The 22,866-nt window shown below is 43.5% G+C and overlaps 1 protein-coding gene across 5 annotated transcripts in view; it reads right to left on the reverse strand.

Annotated features, from left to right (window-relative positions):
* The window catches only part of LOC125467727 (collagen alpha-1(V) chain-like), a 256,531-nt gene that overhangs the window by 166,763 nt on the left and 66,902 nt on the right, over window positions 1-22,866 (reverse strand). For all 5 annotated transcript variants that reach the window (XM_059639782.1, XM_059639785.1, XM_059639787.1 and 2 more), the window contains exon 4: window positions 1,820-1,982. In XM_059639782.1, the coding sequence (XP_059495765.1) occupies window positions 1,820-1,982 (163 nt within the window). The remainder of the gene's footprint in view (window positions 1-1,819; window positions 1,983-22,866) is intronic.

Here is a 22,866-nt window from a genome sequence, read left to right on the forward strand (position 1 = left end):
ATAGAGTAAGCTCTACTCTGTATCTAACCCCATTTTGTACTCTCCTCTGGGAGTGTTTGGTGGGCCTTTGTATCTCATTTAATTGCCCATTCACTATTATACTATTATGATGAGGATTTCACAGGATAGGCCGGAATTTATTGGAGTTAAGAGTCCCTAAATGACATTAGTGAACCAAACAGGGTTTTTCCTGACAATTGACCATGGATTCATTGATGTCATTCAAGGTTTTTTCATTATTGAATACATGCCATGGTTGGTTTCCAACCCAGGTTCTCAGAACATTCCCCTACCTTGTGGGTACCTTGTGGCAACAGACCTTGTGGGTAGGGGAGAGAATGGGTAAGGGTGAGACACTGTAGGTAAGAGATAGAGGAGAGTGTGACACTATGGGATAGGGAAAGAGAAGAGTGAGACACTGGATTAGGGAGAAAAGAGATGAGACACTGTGGGTAAAGGAGAATGGGACTGAGAGACACAATCAGTAAAGGAAAGTGGGGATGAGAGACCCGGTTCGTAATGGAGATGGGGAGAGAGAAGCACAGTGGGAAAGGTAGGGGGTGGAACAAGACAAATGGTGGGCAAGAGAGAGAGGGAGCAAGAATCTTCTGCCATGGTTGGTTTCCAACCCAGGTTCCCAGAACATTAGGGAGAGACCACTCTCTCCCTGACTCCCTTGTTCGCTCCACACTGCCCTCCAACCCCACCACACCCGGCACCTTCCCCTGCAAACGCAGGAAATGCTACACTTGCCCCCACACCTCCTCCCTCACCCCTATCCCAGGCCCCAAGATGACATTCCACATTAAGCAGAGGTTCACCTGCACATCTGCCAATGTGGTATACTGCATCCACTGTACCCGGTGCGGCTTCCTCTACATTGGGGAAACCAAGCGGAGGCTTGGGGACCGCTTTGCAGAACACCTCCGCTCAGTTCGCAACAAACAACTGCACCTCCCAGTCGCCAACCATTTCCACTCCCCCTCCCATTCTCTAGATGACATGTCCATCATGGGCCTCCTGCACTGCCACAATGATGCCACCCGAAGGTTGCAGGAACAGCAACTCATATTCCGCCTGGGAACCCTGCAGCCATATGGTATCAATGTGGACTTCACCAGTTTCAAAATCTCCCCTTCCCCTACTGCATCCCTAAACCAGCCCAGTTCGTCCCCTCCCCCCACTGCACCACACAACCAGCCCAGCTCTTCCCCTCCACCCACTGCATCCCAAAACCAGTCCAACCTGTCTCTGCCTCCCTAACCGGTTCTTCCTCTCACCCATCCCTTCCTCCCACCCCAAGCCGCACCCCCAGCTACCTACTAACCTCATCCCACCTCCTTGACCTGTCCGTCTTCCCTGGACTGACCTATCCCCTCCCTACCTCCCCACCTACACTCTCTCCACCTATCTTCTTTACTCTCCATCTTCGGTCCGCCTCCCCCTCTCTCCCTATTTATTCCAGTTCCCTCTCCCCATCCCCCTCTCTGATGAAGGGTCTAGGCCCGAAACGTCAGCTTTTGTGCTCCTGAGATGCTGCTTGGCCTGCTGTGTTCATCCAGCCTCACATTTTATTATCTTGGAATTCTCCAGCATCTGCAGTTCCCATTATCTCTCTCTCTTCCCAGAACATTACCTGGGTCTGTGGATTAACAGTCCAGTGATAATACCTCTAGGCCATCACCTCACCCTGCTAAATTTTGTTAAGTATAAAGCAACATTTGTGATTTTAGCACTCAAACCTCATACCAGTATACAGCGTACTCTACTTGAAAAGGTTTAGCGTATAAAATATACAATAGAAAAAAAAGCATTTTACCTCAAACACTTCTTCATCTAAAATCCTGGTTCCAAACACCACAATTCCCTTGGTATCAATGATGGGCTTTTTACTGCGGGGCAAAGGTTTGACCACAGTTTTCTTGCAGTCAAAAATCATTGTGATCTTGTTCTTCTGCACACTGATGGCAACTCGATGCCACCTGAAGGGGAGAAAGAGAAATTGTATGAAATGGGTAAAGGAGAGAGGGAGTAAGAGACATTGTGGGTTAGGGAGAGAAAAGGGTGAGACACTGTGACTAAGGGAGAGAGGAAATGAGAAACACAGCGGGTAAGGGAAAGAGGGGATGAGAAACATGGTGGGTAATGGAGACAGGAAGCAATAGACACAGCTGGTATGACAGAGATGGAGTGAGAGACACGGTGGGTAAGGAAGAGACAGAGTGAGACATATGGTAGGTAAGTGAGAGACAGAGTGAGAAGCATGGTGGGTAAGGGAGGGACAAAGCAACAGACCTTGTGTGTAGGGGAGAGAATGGGTAGGGGTGAGACACCGTAGGTAAGAGATAGAGGAGACTGTGACACTACAGGATAGGGAGAGAGAAGAGTGGGAGTGGATTAAGGAGACACTGTGGGAAAAGGAGAATGGGACTGAGAGACACAGTCAGTAAAGGAAAGCGGAGATGAGAGACACGGTGCGTAATGGAGATAGGGAGAGAGAACCACAGTGGGAAAGGGTGGGGTGGGGGGGAACAAGACAAATGGTGGGTAAGGGAGAGAGGGAGCAAGAAACACGAAAGCTAGGGGAAAGATGGAGTGAGAGACATGCTGGGTAAAGGAGAGAGAGAGACAGTCGGTAAACGAGACAGAATGAGAGAAAAGATACTCAACAGGCTGAGGAGACGTGAGAAGCACACAGCAGATCAGAGAACATCAAAAATCACATGAGACCAGGTTATAGTCCAACAGGTTTATTTGAAATCACAAGCTTTTGCAGCGCAACCCCTTTGTCAAGTGCAGTGAGAGGAGTGCACACAGGCACAGAGTTTATAGGCGGAGAGATGAAGGGCACAGAAATGAAAGGATCTTCAACTGGTGTGAGTGGAGTGAACAAATCTAAAATGGCTGATTGACTGCCTCCTGTTGAATATTTAATCATTCATACATTCCTGCATTCTAGAAATTGCTGAATATTTAATCATTCATACATTCCTGCATTCTAGAAATTGCTGACTGCATCAGCACTCTGTTAGAAAGGCAGCACAAATTTGAATTGATTAAGATGAAAATTCCAGAATCTGTTTCAAGTCACTGCCCTGAGCTAACTAAAGGTTTCTTTTAGATTAGATTAGATTCCCTACAATATAGAAACAGGCCCTTCGGCAACAAGTCCACACCGCCCCTTGAAGCATCCCATCCAGACCCATCCCCCTATAACCCACACACCCCTGAACACTATGGGCAATTTAGCATGGCCGATTCACCTAGCGTGCACACCTTTGGACTGTGGGAGGAAACCGGAGCACCCGGAGGAAACCCATGCAGACATGGGGAGAATGTGCAAACTCCACACAGACAGTCGCCCGAGGTGGGAATCGAGCCCGGGTCCCTGGTACTGTGAGGCTGCAGTGCTGCCTCATCAGTGTCTGCCTAACTTTCCAAACTTCAAACAGGCAGAGCAATAGGAATACACGAAAGGTGACATCTTCGATCAGGCACTGAACTGTAGGTGTGGGACCTAGTTCAGAATCTGCCTGGTTTTAGGCTGAAAGCAGGAATTTATAAAATACCATACTGACTGACTGTGACTCCAAATTGTGTGTTTCTTGAACAAAATAGAGTGTAAATAAACAAACATGTTGGACGAAATAATTCACCCCATAGGTTTACATGTGTCTGTGTGTGCGTGTTTCTGTGAGTGAGCGTAATAAGTAATCCAAAACTGTACAAACTAATTAAGGTAGAGAGATCATAACAATTTATCAGGGTGCTGCTGTCAAAACAGAACGGTAAGGAAGATTTTACAGATACAAAACAATGTGGTAGGGTCACCTATAACATGACATGAACGCAAGATCATGGTTGAGGCCTTCTTCATGGGTACAGAACTTAGCTATCAGACTTTGCTTGGTGATTCTGCGTTACTGTGTATCTCAAATTCAGCCGTGATGGACGCTTGCCCGAAGATCAGAGGCTGAATACCCTTGACCACTTTAGTGTTCCCTGACTGGGAGGGAACGCTCCTGTCTGGCAATTGTTGTGCAGCATCTGTTCATCCATTGTCATAGCATCTGCATGGTCTCACCAATATATCATGCCTCAGGACATCCTTGATTGTAGCGTACAAGATGAACAATATTGCCTGAGTCACATGAGTATCTGCTGTATGTGGGGGCGGTGCTGTTCCCACGTGTGATGGTCATATCCTTGTTGATGACCTGACGTGTCTTGCAGAGGTTGCCATGGCCGGGTTGTGTGGTGTTGTGCTCGATGTTGTCCTGAAGGCTGTGTAGTTTGCTATGAACAATGGTCTATTTAAGGTTTGGTGATTGTTGGCTAGCCAGAAATGGAGTTTTGGGGAAGATCTTGGTGTGATGCTCATTGTCATTGATAACATGTTGCAGGCTGCAAAGAATACGGCATAGTTTCTCCACTCTGGGTAAGCATTGGACAAAGAAGGGTATTCTATTGGTTGTCTCCTGTGTCTGTCTTCTCATTGTAACATATCAGAGCTGGCAATTGATGAATAGCGCATTGCGTTCTGTTCTTATGAGGGCGCCCTTCAAAAACTTTCAGGTGTCCATTCCTGCTCATCTGAGCTGATCCTATGTATGTGCAGGGCTTGTCTGTATGGGATGGTGTTTTTAATCATAGAAACATAGAATCCCTAGAGTATGGAAACAGGCCCTTCAGCCCAACAAGTCCACACCGACCCTCAGAGTAGCCCACCCAGACCCATCGCCAGACACTATGGGGAATTTAGCATGGCTAATCCACCTAACCTGCATGTCTTTGGATTATGTGAGGACACTGGAGCACCCGGAGGAAACTCACACAGACACGGCGAGAATGTGCAAACTCCACACAGACAGTAGCCAAAGGGTGGAATCGAACCCGGATGCCTGGCGCTGTGAGGCAGCTGTGCTAATCACTGAGCAACTGTGCCACCTTGAAATATGTTAGAGTGGAATCTAGAGAAGTGCAGCATCATGGGGTTATCCATGGGCTTGCAGTAGACTGAGGTACTGAAGCATCGTCCTTGATGGAGATGCATTTGTCCAAGAATGAGACTGATTCTGAAGAGTAGTCCAAGGTAAATTTGATGTTGGGATGAAAATGATTGCTATTGCTATATAGTTGTTTCAGTGATTCCTCGCTATGAGTCCTAATGAAGAAAATGTCATCAATGTATCTGGTGTATAACATTGGTCGGAGGCCCTGTGAAGCAAAGAAGTCTTTCTTGAACTTGTGCATGAAGTGTTGACATATTGAGGTGCAAATTTGGTCCCCATGGCTGTTCTGTGTGTCTGGATGAATAACTGTTTTCAAAGGTGAAGACATTGTGGTCAAGGGTGAAGCAGACACTTGCATCTCAATCAAGAACAGACACCTCAGTACCTCACTCTACCACAAGGCCATGGAAAACCTCATGATGCTGCACTTCTCTAGCGCCCACTCTAAATCTATTAAAAAAGCCATCCCTTACAGACAAGTCCTGCACTAACACAGGATCTGCTCAGATGAGGAGGACTGCAATGGACATCTGAAGGTTTTGAAGGGCACCTCATAAGAATAGGATATGATGCTCAACTCATTTATCAACAGTTCCAACATGCCACAGTGAGAAACTGCAATAACCTTGTCAGAAGACACAGGATATGACCAATAGTGTACCCTTCATCGCCCAGTACTTCCCCAAAGTGGAGAAATTAAGCTATATTCTTTGCAGCCTTCAAAATGTCATCAATGACAATGAACACCTTGCCAAGATCTTTCCTACATGTCCACTTCTTGCCTTCAGACAACCACCAAACCTTAAACAAAGCATTGTTTGCAGCAACCTACCCAGCCTTCAGGACAATATTGAGCACAACACCACACAAACCTGCCATGACAACCTCGATAAGACATGTCAGATCATCAACATGGACACTACTATCACACATGGGAATACCACCCACCACGTACACAGCAGATATTTATGCGACTTGACCAATGTTTTTCATCTCATACACTTCAGGCAAAGATGCCCTGAGGCAAGGTGTATTGGCCAGATCATGCAATCACTATGACAACAGATGAATGGACACCGCTCAACAATCACCAGACAGGAGTTTTCCCTCCCAGTCGTGGCTTCAGTGGTCAAAGGCATTCAGCCTCCAGTCTTTGGGTAAGTGCCCTCCAAGGCAGACTTCGAGATACACAACAATGCAGAATCGCTGAACAGAGACTGATAGCCAAGTTCCATATCCATGAAGATGACCTCAACCATGATCTTGTATTCATGTCGCGCTGTAGGTGACCCTACCACACTTCTGTATCTGTAAACTCTTCCTTACTGTCCTGTTTTGACAGCATCACCTTGATAAATTGTTTTGATTTCTCTACAATAATTAGTTTGTACTGTTTTGGATTAATTGTTACACTCTCTTACATAAACATACATTCTCACACACACACGCTCTCGCTCACACATATAAACAGACCTATGGGGTAAATCATTTCATCCAAGAAGTTTGCTTATTTGCAGATACATTCTGTTTTGTTCAAGAAACACACAACTTGTATTCACAGTCAGTCAGTGTGACATTTTATAAATTCCTGCATTCGGAATAAAACAAGCCTGATTCTCGGTTAAAACCATGAGATAGAATCCGAACAAGGCTTCACACCTACAATTCAGTGTTTGACCTGAGATGTCACCTTTTGTATATTCCTATTGCTTTACCTGTTTGAAGTTTGGAAAGTTAGGCAGACACTAATTAAACCTTTAATTATTTCGGGGCAGTGACTTGAAACAGATTCTGGAATTTTCATCTTAATCAATTCAAACTTGTGTTGCCTTTCTAATAGAGTTCGTCATATCCTGCTTCTGCAATTTCTGGAATGAAGGAATGTATGAATGATTAAATATTCAACAGGAGGCAGTCAATCAGCCATTTTAGGTTTGTTCACTCCACTCACACCTTCATCTGTCTGCCTATAAACTCTGTGTCTAAGTGCTCTCCTCTGACTGCACATGATGAAGTGGCTGCACTCCAAAAGCTTGTGATTTCAAGTAAACTATAACCAGGTGTCACGTGATATTTTGTTTTTACTTTGTCCTCCCCATCCAACACCGGCACCTCCACATCCTGAATCAGCGAAAGTCAGGGTGGACATAAGATTTGCCCAAACATATGTATTTAGGACATCAGAGCAAGCGTGGACCATTTGGTTCCTCAGACTTGCTGCACTTTTCAGTAAGGTAACAGCTGTTTTGCTTCTGTACTTATATTCCTTTGATTCTATCATCAAACAGAATATATCTGCTTTCCGTTCAAAACATTTAATAACCCCGCTGCCACTGCTTTCTGAGAAAATGAGTTCCAAAGTCGCACAGCTCCATGAGAAAATAAAAAGCCTCTTCATCTCTGAAAACGTTGCAGCCTAAATTTAACAAGGTGTCCCCTACTGTTAGAGTGACCCACAAGAGAAGTTCTTTTTAACAACAATTAATCAAGACTCTTCAAGATTTTATACAATTCAGTCAAGTCATACCTCCCTCTTCTAAACTCCAGTGAAAACATGCCCAGCCTGTGCAAACTTTTTCACAAGACAACTTAATCATTCCCGCTATCAATCTAGTAAACTACCTCTGTAACTCATCCACTCCATTTACATATTCTTTAAATGAGGAGACAAAATCTATACACACTGTTTGAGATGTGGTCTCACCCATTTCTTGGGAATGAACATTTGGGCTGCAAGTTACAATACAGAGAGAAAAACACACTCACAGTGCATTGTGGACACTTGAACAAATTAGATATCACTCTCGCAATATACAAACATATAGACACACACTGCACAACAAAATACAGAGTTCACAACGTAATGCAAGCATTGGAATGGACACGCAGTCACACAGGCAATATACAAACATTTGAACTGACTGACATACAAACAGAACAATACACAAGCAAGTTTGGACTGGGACAGAAATACTTGAAAACAGAACAACGCACACTCAAACCAATACATAGGCATTGGAAAAAATGCAAATAGAGACATCACAGGCATAGGAATAAGTGGACTTGTGCACAGAGCACAACACACATTCAGAAGAGGTTGACAAGCACAGAAAACAGTAGGAACAGTTTGATAAACAAAAACAACATGCAGACACATGCATACACATACACTTACCTCACAGAAACAGAAAGACACACAAACCAGACAGAATTTACAAACATTAAAATAGAACATATACACAAAAATATCAAGGGAGCAAAAAGAATGATGCACACACATACACATTCTGAGCAATACCCAAACATGGGTAGAAAACACAGAAAACAACTCACAAAATCACAGGCTCAGCAATGTATATAAGGAATAATGTATAAAAATAGAAACAGAGTGACACATAGAGACATACACACAGAACAACAGTAACAGACATTGACAGTACAAAGACAGAAACAGGCTGACACACAGACACAAATACACACAGAGAGAGAACAATATGCAGTCACTAAACCAGGTCAATATTACACATAGAAAAATATATAAACATCATAAGAAACTAATTCATTCAGGAAAAAAAAGATGCAAGGAAACAGGCTGAACAATATAAGGGCACTGAAACCCATAGAACAGTGTAACGACGAAAACAGATCCTGATCAGAATCTTTCACACACACACACACAAAATACAAAACAATGTAGAAACAGAGTAACACCAACACACAGGACAAAGGCATAAAAACAAACTATGACAAACAGAAACAGATGCAAATGCAGTCACAGAAACAGACTGTCATACGGAACAATATTCAGTCAGAAAAGCAAGCCAATGCAAAAAGTGTAATAAACACACAAAAAATTGAGCGACACATACTGACCATGCACAGTAACTGAACAGGCTGAGAATATAGCAATAAATAGAAACGTCATAAGTCACACAAACAGACAGAAACAATGAGTAACAGGTGCACAAGAATAGACAAATATACATGGACAATATGCAGACATCGAAACAGACTGATGCATGCACAGACACAGACAAATACAATCAACAGAGATCAACTGTTCTATACACTTAAAAGTACAGGTACCAAGGAGAATGCAAAGCACACAATCTATTGCACAGACCTAGTAGTTGGTGCACACACACATACAGAGAAAAACACACATACAGAGAAAAACACACAAATAATAGACATAAACACACAAACCAACAAACACCTCCAGCACCTCTCTGTAGGACTTCCTTAGGGTAGTATCTCAAATGCAAATATCTTCAACCACTTCATCAATGATGTTCCCTCCATCATAAGAAGTGGGGTCATTTACCAATCACTTCACAATGTTCATCACCATTCACAGCCCTCAGACACTCAGGCTCCCAATGTCAATGTGCAGCAAGATCTGGACAACACCCAGACTTGGGCTGACCCGTGGCAAGCAATATTGTACCACTGGTCAATGACCATCACCAACAGAGAATCTAACTGTCACCATGACTGAATCCCTCACCATTAACATCCTGGGATTACCACTGACTAGAAACTGAACTGGACTATCACACACACACACTCTGACAACATAGCTTTGAATCCCAGCACAGCAGCCAGCGTAATTTAAAATTAATAAAATCTGGAATTCAAACCCGGCATTAATAATTGTGACCATGACAACTATCACTGATTGTGAAGACCTATCTGGGACATTAATTGTCCTTCAGAGAAGGATCTCTACTGTCTTTACCTAGTTTGGCCTACATGTGACTCCAGACTTAATTGTCCTCTGAGCTGTCCAGCAAGCCATTCAAGCCAAGGACTATTAGGGATGGGCAACAAAGGCTAATCTAGCCAGCAATGTCTGTACACAGAAGTGTGCCAAATCAGTGCGGCAATACATAGAGCATATAAACACAAAGAGCAAAACAGACATAGGAAATGTTGATATTACACAGAATAACAGGTGGAAAAACCTCAGTGAATCTCTCTCCCACTGCAACTCTATCCCCGCCTCTTTAACCAGTCTGTCTCCTCTCCACATATCATCTCCTCTATCCATCTTCTATTCGCCTCCCCATCTCTCCCTATTTATTTCAAAACCCCCTTCCCCTCCCCCATTTCTGAAGAAGGGTCCAGGCTCAAAACATCAGCTTTCCTGCTCCTATGATGTTGCTTGGCCTGCTGTGTTCATCCAGCTCTACACCTTGTTATCTCAGATATCAAATCAGACTGACACAGACACAGAGCAGTATACAAATGTCAAAAAAAAACACACACATGGAGGACAAAACCCAGAGTCAGAAATAAATCATACACACAATATATCACAGCAATGTGAGATAGACTGACAGACTCAGAACAATGCACTGAGATTTTTAAAAAATGATTGTCAGATATACAAGCAGATACAGAAAAGACTCATATGGCCGCAGATGACTACATAAACCTACAACTAGACTGACACACAGACCCTATGCATAACAATGCATTAACATAGAAGCAGACTGTCTGGGGGACACACACACACAGAACAAGACATCCATGTGGAAACACATCCAGAGAAAAACACAGACAAAAATAGACACACACAGTACACATAAAAAGAAACAGACTAACACATGCAGAACAATACCAGGCACAGGAAATGATAGACATAAATGCAGCAATACACACATGGAGAAACAGATGTATACATACCAACAGAATAGATAGACGGAGAATCATAGAACCCCTATAGTGTGCAAGCAGGTCATCTGGCCAATCCAGTTCCCACCAACCCTCTAAGGAGCATCCTACCCAAACCCATCCGATCCCGGTAACCATGCATTTCCCAGGGCTAATCCACCTAGCCAGCACATCCCTAGACACTATGGGGAGCTTAACATGGCCAATCCACCTAGCCTGCATATCTTTGGATTGTGGGAGGAAACCCATGCAGAGATGGGGAGAATGTGCAAACTCCATGCAGACAGTCATCCAAAGATAGAATTGAACCTGGGTCTCTGGCACTGTGAAGCAATAGTGCTGTCTGTACAGTCTCACAGACACATACATAATACTGCACAGAATTAGGGATATACTAAGACACTAACAGGGGAAGGATACAGAAATGGTAAAGCACAGAGCAGAAACACACTGAAAACACAAAATAATACAGTAAACAGGAACAGATCACCCCACTCGGTTATAAATACACAGGCAGGATGACACATAAGTTATATAAAGATGAACAGACACCAAATCAGAACATCAAGTAGCACAGAACCTTAGAGGGAAAGGTGAGAAGATAGACATAATAATAATTCACAGACATAGAAACACACTGATACATGCATCAAACAATACACAGCTGCTGAAAGAACAATACACAAGCATATTACACAGTCACATACACAAAAACAAATCAAAGAAAAATAAACAGGTGAACATGCTTACAGCACACACAGTATACAGACGAATTGGAGCAAACAGAATAGTATTCACAGACATAGAACAGACTGACAGACACAGAGAGAGATACACAAATGTAGAAACTACATGACAGGAATGAAAAATAGGCAGAATACAGTGAAAGGATCAGAAATGGAGGGTTTGCTTTAAAGGAGAGACTGGACAGGCTGGGACATTTTCACTGGAGCATTGGAAGTTGAGGGGTGACCTTCTTGAGGTTTATAAAGTTATGAGGAGTATAGATAAGGTGAATGGCTATTTTTTCCCTAAGGTAGGGGATTTCAAGACTTTGGGGCATATTTTTAATGAGAAAGATTTTAAAAAAGACATGAGGGTCAATTTTTTTAAGACAGAGACTGGTTCTTGTGTTGAAGTGGTGGATGCAGGTAAGTTACAACATTTCAAAGATATTTGGATAAGTACATGAATAAGTAATATTTTGGGGATATAGGCCTAGGGCAGGCCAGCTTGATTTGTTTAGTTTGGGATTATGGTTGACATGGACTGGTTGGACCAAAGGGTCTGTGCTCTGTATGCTCTATGACAGTCAGGTACACAGAGAACAATGCCCCAACAAAAGAACAGACTAATACACTCATAGACAAACAGAACAATCCACAGAATGGAACAAGGCATGCAGAACATGCAATCAGACACACAGAATAATACACAAACTGGATTTATACAGATTAAACCATAGGTTGGAACAAGACAGAACAAGACATAGGCTGGAGATAATGGGAACTACAGATGCTGGAGAATCCATGATAACAAAGTGTGAAGCTAGATGAACACAGCAGGCCATACAGCATCTTAGGAGCACAAAAACTGACATTTCGGGCCTAGACCCTTCATCAGAGAGGGGGATGGGGAGAGGGTTCTGAAATAAATAGGGAGAGACGGGAAGGTGGACCGAAGATGGATAGAGGAAAAGATAGGTGGACAGGAGAGTATAGATGGGGAGGTAGGGAGGGGATAGGTCAGTCCGGGGAGGACTGACAGGTCAAGGGGGTGGGATGAGGTTAGTAGGTAGGAAATGGAGGTGCGCTTGAGGTGGGAGGAGGGGATAGGTGAGAGGAAGAAGTTTGGTGGGGCAGGAGCAGGCGGAGACAACGGGTCGACCAGGGGAGGCAGGTTTGTGGATTTTGGGAAGGAGATAGAAGCGGGCAGTGTGGGTTTGGGGAGCAATAAGGTGGGAGGCTGTGGGTGGGAGGTCACCTGAGGTGATGAGGTTGTGAATGGTTTGGGAGATGATGGTTTGGTGTTCAGGGGTGGGGTCGCAGGAACTCCCCACCTACGTCCGTGATACCACCCATGCCCTCCACCTCCTCCAGAACTTCCAATTCCCTGGTCCCCAACCCCTCATTTTCACCATGGACGTCCAGTCCCTATACATCTGCATTCCTCATGCAGATGGCCTCAAGGCCCTCTGCTTCTTCCTGTCCCACAGGCCTGACCAGTCCCCCTCCACCGACACCCTCATCTGCCTAGCCGAACTCGTCCTCACCCTCAACAATGTCTCTTTCGATTCCTCCCACTTCCTACAGACAAAAGGGGTGGCCATGGGCCCGAGCTATGCCTGCATCTTTGTAGGTTACGTGGAACAGTCCCTCTTCCACACCTACACTGGCCCCAAACCCCACCTCTTCCTCTGTTACATTGATGACTGTATCGGCGCCACCTCTTGCTCCCAAGAGGAGCTCAAACAGTTCATCCACTTCACCAACACATTCCACCCCAGCCTCAAGTTCACCTGGGCCATCTCCAACACATCCCTCACCTTCCTGGACCTCTCTGTCTTCATCTCAGGCAACCAGCTAGAAACTGATGTCCATTTCAAACCCACCGACTCCCACAGCTACCTAGAATACACCTCCTCCCACCCACTCTCCTGCAAAAATTCCAGCCCCTATTCCCAATTCCTTTGCCTCCACCGCATCTGCTTCCAGGATGAGGCATTCCACTCCTGCACATCCCAGCTCTCCGCATTCTTCAAGGACTACAACTTGCCCCCCACTGCAGTGGTCGAGAGCGCCCTCGACCGTGTCTCCCGCATTTCCTGCAATACATCCCTCACACCCCGTACCTGCCACAACCGCCCAAAGAGGATCCCCCTCGTTCTCACACACCACCCCACCAACCTCCGGATACAACATCATCCTCCGACATTCCTGCCATCTACAATCCAACCCCTCCACCCAAGACATTTTTCCATCCCCACCCTTGTCTGCCTTCCGGAGAGACCACTCTCTCTGGGACTTCCTGGTCTGCTCCACACTCCCCTCCAACCTCACCACACCTGGCACCTTCCCCTGCAACTGCAGGAAGTGCTACACTTGCCCCCACACCTCCTCCCTCACCCCTATCCCAGGCCCCAAGATGACTTTCCATATCAAGCAGATGTTCAGCTGCACATCTGCTAATGTGGTATACTGCATCCACTGTACCTGTTGTGGCTTCCTCTACATTGGGGAAAACAAGCCGTGGCTTGGGGATCACTTACAGAACACCTCTGCTCGGTTCGCAATAAACAACTGCACCTTCCAGTCACGAACCATTTTAATTCCCCCTCCCATTCCTTAGACAACATGCCCATCCTGGGCCTCCTGCAGTGCCACAATGATGCCACCCGAAGGTTGCAGGAACAGCAACTCATATTCCACTTGGGAACCCTGCAGCCCAATGGTATCAATGTGGACTTCACAAGGTTCAAAATCTCCCCTCCCCCCACTGCATCCCAAAACCAGCCCAGCTCGTCCCCTCCACCCGCTGCATCCCAAAGCCAGCCCAGCTTGCCCCCTCCCCCCACTGCATCCCAAAGCCAGCCCAGCTCATCCCCGCCTCCCTAACCTGTTCTTCCTTGAACCAGACACATAACAGATACACAGAACAATACATAGACTGGAACTAGACACACAGAATGATATACACACTGGAAACCAGACAGACAGAACTGTAAAAATTGTAGATCCAGGCAACCAGAAAAAAATCACAGATTGGAACTAGTCAGAAACTAAGGAATACAAAGACTGCAACCAGAGGCGCAAGATGATGCACAGTAAAAGTAATGCATAAGACAGACAGATCAAAGCGCAGGCCAGAGCCAGACAGAACAATGCACAGGCTCAAACCAAACATACAAAACACTACACAGAACAGAATCAGACAGACAGAATAATAGTGTGTAACAAAACAGAATAATATAGGCCCAGGAAAAAGTAACACATAGAGATTAATAAGCAGGTACACGGGATGGTACCAGACATACAGAATCATACACAAACTGGAAGCAGGCAGAACAACACACAAACTGGAACAATACACATCTTGAAATAAACACACAGAACAATAAAAAGGTTAAAACTAAACACCAAAAATATGAGACAAGAATCAGACAGAACAATACACAGACAAGAGCCAGATGGCACAAAATGTAGGCTGGAAACAGGCACACAGAGCAATATATAGACTTGACCCAAACACACAGAGCAATGCATGGACTTAAACTGACACAGAAAACAATATGTATTCTGTTGCAGGCAGACAGAGCAATTCACAGACTGGAACCAAATGCACAGAACAATCCACGGACTGGTACTAGACAGACAGAACAATACACAAACCAAAATTGGATAGAACGATACATAGAGTATAGCTAGTCGCAGGAGCAAAACACAGAGCAGAACCAGACACACAGAACAATTCACAGATTGCCAGACATGTAGAGCAATACAGAGACTGGAAACAGAAACACAGATCAAGGTACAGACTGGAAGCAATCACACAGAACAATATATTGACTGCAACCAGACAGACAGAACAATAATCATTCTGGATTCAGACGGCCAAAGCAAAACACAGATTGGAAATAGACAGAAGTCAACCAATGCACAGACTGGAACCAGATACACAGAACATTATACAAGCTAAAATCAGATACAAAGGAAATCCATCCCTAAATGGCATTGTGGGTTTACCTAGAGCACATGGATTGCAGCGCTTCAAGAAGGCAGCCCACCAACACCTTCTGAAGGGGCAACTAGGGACAGACAATAAATGCTGACTCAGCCAGAGATGCCCATGTTGCATGAATGAGTAAAAAGTATACAGAACAGAAGAAGTCACACAGATCAATACAAAGACTAGAACCAGATAGAGCAATATGCTGACAGGAACCAGACATACAGAGGAAATACCAAGACTGGAAGCAGGTACAGCAAACAATACAAAGACTGCAAAAATACATTTTAAAAGTAAGCAGGTGGAAACAGGAGTTATAGAACAATACACTGACTTATTCAGACACTCAGAGTAATCACAAACCAGAACCAAACTGAGGAATGCAGAAACAGGGACCAGACAAATGGATCATTACATACTCTGGAACCAGACAGAATGATGTATGGACACAAATAAAACAGCACAATACACAGGTAGGAACTGCTCAGCCAGAACAATAACAGACAGGAACAAGACAATCAAAACACTACATACACTAAAAAAGAGATGCAGACTGAAACTAAACACATAGACCAATACAGAGGTTGTGATCAGATATCCAAAACAATATACAGACTAGAAACAGACACAGAGAGCAATAAACAATCTGAACCAAACAGACTGCAGCCAGTACAGAACAGTGTGTGCATGGAATCTGACAGAATAATAAACAGTCTGGAACAGAGATATAGAAGATAACACTAATTTGAATAAGATACATAGGACAATACACAGAGTTCAACTTGGAGAAAGTATGAACTGTCGATGTTGGAGTCAGAGACCTGCAGGAACACAGCAGTCCAGCATAAGAGGAGCAGGAAAGCTGATGTTTCAGTTTGGGACCCTTCTGAAGAAAGGTCAACTCTCCTGCTCTTCTGATGCTGCCTGGCCCACTATGTTCCTCCAGCTCCACACTGTGTTGTCACAGAGTCCAACTTAACAAGCAGAATTGTACATAGACTGGAACCAGACAACAATAAAATATACAGATTAGACTGAGGCACAGCTAACAATATGCTGGAATCCAACAGAACAATACACAGCCTGGAACCAGACTGAGAAATCAATACTCAGACTGGAAGTAGACATGCAGAGCAATACGCAGGTTGGAATCAAGACACCCAGAGAAGTACACAGACTGAAAACAGACACATAGAGCCATACATAGACTGGAATCAGGCACACGGAATAATATATAATGACTGGAGTCATACAGGAAGAGCAGTACACAGGCAGAAAAATTACATACAGATAATACACAGACTGGAACCAGACGTCCGGAACAGCACAGAGACTGAAAAAAGCAAACAAACAACATGCAGATTGAAATGTGAAACACAGACCAATACACAGGCTGGAACGAGATATATAGAACAGCACATGGCCTAGATTGAGTCACAGAGAATAAATACACAATTTGGAACCAGAAAGAACAATACTGCAGACAGAAAAATAGAACAGTACATGGGATGGAATTAGACACAGCACAATATTCAGACTGGACCCAGACACACAGAATACACTGCAAAAACAGAAACAAACAACATGCAATTTGGAACAAGATCCAGGGAACAATACACAGACTGGAACCAGACACTTATAGCAGTATACAGGTGGTAATCAGACGTACAAAGAAAAACACTGAAACTGTAAGCAGATGGACTAAATAGTACGCTAGCTAAAACCAGACTCAGAATAACTAAAAGACTAGAAGTGGACACACAGAACAATACACAGACTAGTACCAGATACAGCAAATGCACAGACAGGAACCAGTTACACAAAGAAAAAAAAATACAGACTGGAATCTGACAGAACAATAGACAGGATCCAGACACAATGAACAATACACAAACCGAAGCATCCATACAGAACAAAACACAAACCGATCCCCTAAATGATTGGAACCAGACAAACACCAAACGAGACACAGAAAGGAACCATTCAGAAGGTGAGAAATAGAGAATGGAGCCAAACATAAAGGACAATACACAGAGTGGAACCAGGCACATTAAACATGACATAGACAAGAGCAAGACACACAGTCTGGAAAAAAGACACAGAGACAATACAAAGACTGAAATGAGAAAGAAAATACACAGACTGGAACCAAAAAGAACAGTATGCTGACTGGAATGATACGGAACAATAAACAGACTGGAACCAAACATGCAGAACAATAAACAGACAGAAACAGCCTTAGCTAAGCAATACACAGACTGCAAAAAAGACAAACAAGTAACGTGCAGGTGGGAACAAGATACACAGAACAATGCACAGACTGATCACTCACTCAGCACAACACATGCACTAGAATCACAATGAACAGTGCACAGACAAGAAATAGACAGAATAATACACAAACTGAAACAAGACAGAACAATATACAAACAGAACCCAAACACACACAACACTACACAGACTGGAAGCAGACATACAGAATAGTACAAGATAACAAAGTGTGGAGCTGGATGAACACAGCAGGCCAAGCAGCATCTCAGGAGCACAAAAGCTGATGTTTCGGGCCTAGACCCTTCATCACCTGATGAAGGGTCTATGCCCGAAACGTCAGCTTTTGTGCTCCTGAGATGCTGCTTGGCCTGCTGTGTTCATCCAGCTCCACACTTTGTTATCTTGGATTCTCCAGCATCTGCAGTTCCCATTATCACTGGTATAGAATAGTACAGACTGGAAACCAGGCACTCAGACTAATAGAACAACAATTTCTGAGGGAGGGTCACCCAAAATGTCAACTGGGATTTCTATTCACAAATACTGCCAGATCTGCTGAGCTTTTCCAGCAGCTTCTGTTTTGACTCAGAACAATACACTGACTGCAAAAAACACATTGAGACAGCATACAGAATGGAACAAGATCCAAAGAAAAATACACAGACTGAAACCAGCCATTCACAGCAATTTACAGGCTGGAAGCAGACAGGCAGAGTGATACGCAGACTGGAACTGGACAGAACAACACAGAGACTTGAAACAGACTGACTGAACAGTTTTACAGATTTAAGCCAGAGAGAATAATACATAGACAGACCCAGACACATGGAATTGTACACAGACTGCATAAAGACATACAGACAATATGCATGCAGAAACAAGATTCATGGAACAAAACATAGACTGGAACCAGACACGAACAGCAATATATAGACTGGAAATGGATAGACAGAACAAGACACAGACCGGGAACAAATACACAGAATAAGACACACAGAACAACAAATAGACTTTAACTTGATAGACAGAATAGTGCACAGACTGGTATCAGACACACAGTATACACAAGTTGGAACATAACACATAGTACAAAACACAGACCAGAATGAGACAGAGGTAACAATGTGCAGACTAGAACCCAGCAGAACACTGACTGGAACCAAACACATAGAACAATACAGACTAGAATGAGACATAGAGAACAGTGCACAAACTCTAACCAAATAAAATAGTGCACAGCCTCGAGTCAGAGAGAACAATACACAGACTGGGCCCACGCAGAGATGCAGCAATACATAGTGTGGAAGCAGAAACACAAAACAACATCAACTGGAAGCAGACACACAAAATAATAAACAGACAAAACAATACACATACAGCAACCAGAAACACAGAGAACAATACAGAGATTGGATTCATTAACACTGAACAATATGGAAGCAGACATACAGAACACTTCACAGACTGGAACCAGACAGAACAATATAAAGACAGTAACCAGGCACAGAATGTAATACAGGCAGGACCCAGACACACAGAACAATAATCAAATTATAACTGGACAAAATAAGGCAGAGAGGAAACACAGAATAATACACAGACTGAAACAAGACACACAGCATACACAGAAGTAAACCAGACACACAGAACAATACACAGTCCGGATCTAGATGCACACAGCATTACACAGAGAATGAGATAGAGAGATCAATACACAGACAGGTATTAGAAACTCAGAGCAATACACAGATAAACACAGGCATTCAGGAGAATACACAGACTTGAACCAGACACACAGAGCAGTGTAAAGACTGAAAGCACAGACACAGACTAATACACAGACTGGAACCAGACAAAGACTGTAACCACACAGAACAATACGAGAACCCAACAGAACATTGACCGGAATCAGACGCATAAAGCAATACAGGCTAGATTGTAACACAGAGAACAATACACAGATTGGGCCCACACACAGAGCAATACATAGACTGGACCCACACACAGCAATACATAGAGTGGACCCAGGCACAGAGTATATACAGACTGGACCCCCACAGACATAGCAATACACAGAATGGACCACACACAGATACAGCAATACACAGACTGGATCCAAACATATGGAACAACGCAGTCTGCAGAAATACATTCAGACAGTATGCAGATTGGAACAAGACCCAAAAAAAACACAGACTGAAACTAGACATTCACAGCAATGTACAGGCCGGATTCAGGCAGACAATAATACTCAGACTAGAACCAGGCAGAAAAATGCACAGACTGGAAACAGACTGCAGCATACACAGACAGGAACAAGACAGACAAAATAATACACAGACAAGAACCAAACATACTAATGAGTGTAAAGGCTGCAACCAGACACACAGAATAATGCAAAGAAGTAATCATACACAAAGAATAATGCAGACAGGACCCAGAACAACACACAGACTAGACAAATTAGACACTGAACTATACACAGGCTAGAATGAAACAGAGAAAACAATACATAGACTGGTACCAGACACACAGAAACAATACACAGACAGGAACCAGAAATGCATAGCAACACACAAACTGCAAATGGACACACACAGCAACACACAACCTAGATACGTGTACACAGAACAAAATGACATGACCCTGACACACAGAACCATGTGCGGACTGGAACCAGACACACGGAACAATATAGAGACAGGAACAATACAAACAGAGCAATACATAGGCTGAAACAAACAGAACTAGCAATATACAGACTGGAACATCACACAGAACAATACACAGCCTGGAAACAGGCACACAGAACAAGAAGCAGACTTGAACCTGACAAACAGAGAAGTACAAGACTGGATCTAGATGCACTGAATAACAAGCAAGGTGGAATGAGACTCAGAGAACAATACACAGACTGGATCCAGTCAGATAGCAGTATGCTGACTGGAACCAGACACAGAACAGTAGACAAACTGAAACCAGACAGAATAGTACATAAACATATAAACAAGCCAACACATACACAAATATAATACATAAATGGAGATCAGTCTGAAGTACAAGAGCGGAGTAAACCACAGATATAGATGGACAGAAGGACAAAGTGACATTGAACAAAAGCATGTTGATGGATAGAAGGACAAAAGTGACATTGGAACAAATGCAAGATACATTGCACAATACATGCACAGCAAGACACAAACATAGATGTGACATAAAAACACAAAACAAACAATACAGTCCATACAGACATACCAAGGCATACAAAAAAATGCATACAGAGAAATGTCTGAAAAGGCACAAATTAATACAAAGAAACATACTGATTCATATGCACATGCACATATGCTAGTATCCAGGTCAACAGATAGACTGGCACACACAAAAAGCAAATTGCTAACATTAGAACACATACAGGACAATAAGTAGATTGAAAAAACAAACTGAAATAGAAATGGGCTCACATGGATAGCAGAATAGAACACAGTCGCGTATAGGCCGACATATCATAGAATTGTAGAATCCTTACAGTGCAGAAAGAAGACATTCAGCCTACCAGGTCTTCACTGACCCTCCAAAATGCATTCCACCCAGACCCTCATCCTAGCCCCAAAGTTCCATATTTCCCATGGCTAGTCCACCTAGCCTGCATATCACTGGACACAATAAGCAATTTAGCATGGCTAAACCACATAACTTGCACATCTTTGGACTGTGGGAGGAAACCAAAGTCCCCAGCAGAAACCCACTCAGACACGTGAAGAACATACAAATTCAACACAGGCATTCACCCAAGACTGCAACTGAGCCTGGATCCCTGGTGCTGTGAGGCAGTGGTGCTAACCACTGAGCCATAGTGCCACCTATATTCCTTTGGGAAGTGAACAAGCCATCCTTCCCTAGTCTGGTCTACATGTGCAATATGATTGATTCCTAACTACACTTTGGGCAATAAATATTATCCTAGCCAGCAATACTCGTATCCCAAGACTGAATAAAATAAAAATGCACTCAGAACGATATATAAGCACAGAAAATGGAAATCTCTGAACAATTTATAGGTACAGAAACAGACTAGCACACAGATTAAAGAAGCAAAGTGACATAAAGGTACGCACAAAGAATAACATAACATATAAATAAAAGAACAGACAGACACATAGAGAACAAAACATGGTCGGAAAAAGTATGAGATAGACGCATAAATGCAGAACACTAAACAGACTGAATCTCATATATACCATCTCACATACACTGCAAATAAGCCACCATCATAGATAGATTAGACAGGCCTAAGCAACATATCAACAAAGCAAAATGCTGACACACAAACACATGGAGCAAAGAATTGGCCAAAGAAAAGACTGACACACAGAAAAATGCACAGACAGTGGAAAAAGCCAAGACACCTCCAAAACAATATACAGACAGTGCAAACACTGACACACACGCGGAACAATGCAGAGACAGTGAAATGGGCCAACACACTTACAAGACAATGTACAAATAGAGCAAAAACCGACACACAGAACAAGCACAGACAGTAAAACAGGCCAACACACCTCCAGGGAAATGTATAGACACACATACAGGAAAATGCACAGACAGTTAAACAGACTGATGCACACACAGAACAGTGCAGTGTTAGAGACCCTGATTTTCCTTCTCATATGGAGTGCACAATTGAGAAATTCTGGCTCTGTGATACAACCTTTGATCCAATCAGATAGGATGGAATAGAAGGCACTTTCTAAGAAGTTTTGGTGAATTTCTATACTGCAACATTTAGATGGTACACACTTCTGTTACTATGCGTTGGAGATTGATGGAATGGTCGTTTGTGGATGTGGTGCTGGTCAAGTGGACTGCTTTGTCCTGGATAGTGACAAGCTCCTTGATTGTTGTCGGAGCTGCATCCATTCAGGCAAAGAGGAGTATTCCATTCTGACTTGTGCCTTGTAATTCCTAACCTTAGACCTACTCTAATATATTTAATCTAATATATTTACCATCACCACCCCCACAGGATGTTGATAGTGGTGATTCAGAAATAGAGTTAAGCATCAGACCATTGGATGTAAGGCAGTTCTCTCTTGTTGGAGAGTGTCATAGCCTGACACTTATGCGGCGCAAATGTTACACAGAACCTTCCAGCCCAAGCCTGGATATTGCTCAGATCTTG

The sequence above is a fragment of the Stegostoma tigrinum genome, chromosome 34 (genome assembly GCF_030684315.1).
Source record: "Stegostoma tigrinum isolate sSteTig4 chromosome 34, sSteTig4.hap1, whole genome shotgun sequence".
Lineage (NCBI taxonomy): Eukaryota > Metazoa > Chordata > Chondrichthyes > Orectolobiformes > Stegostomatidae > Stegostoma > Stegostoma tigrinum.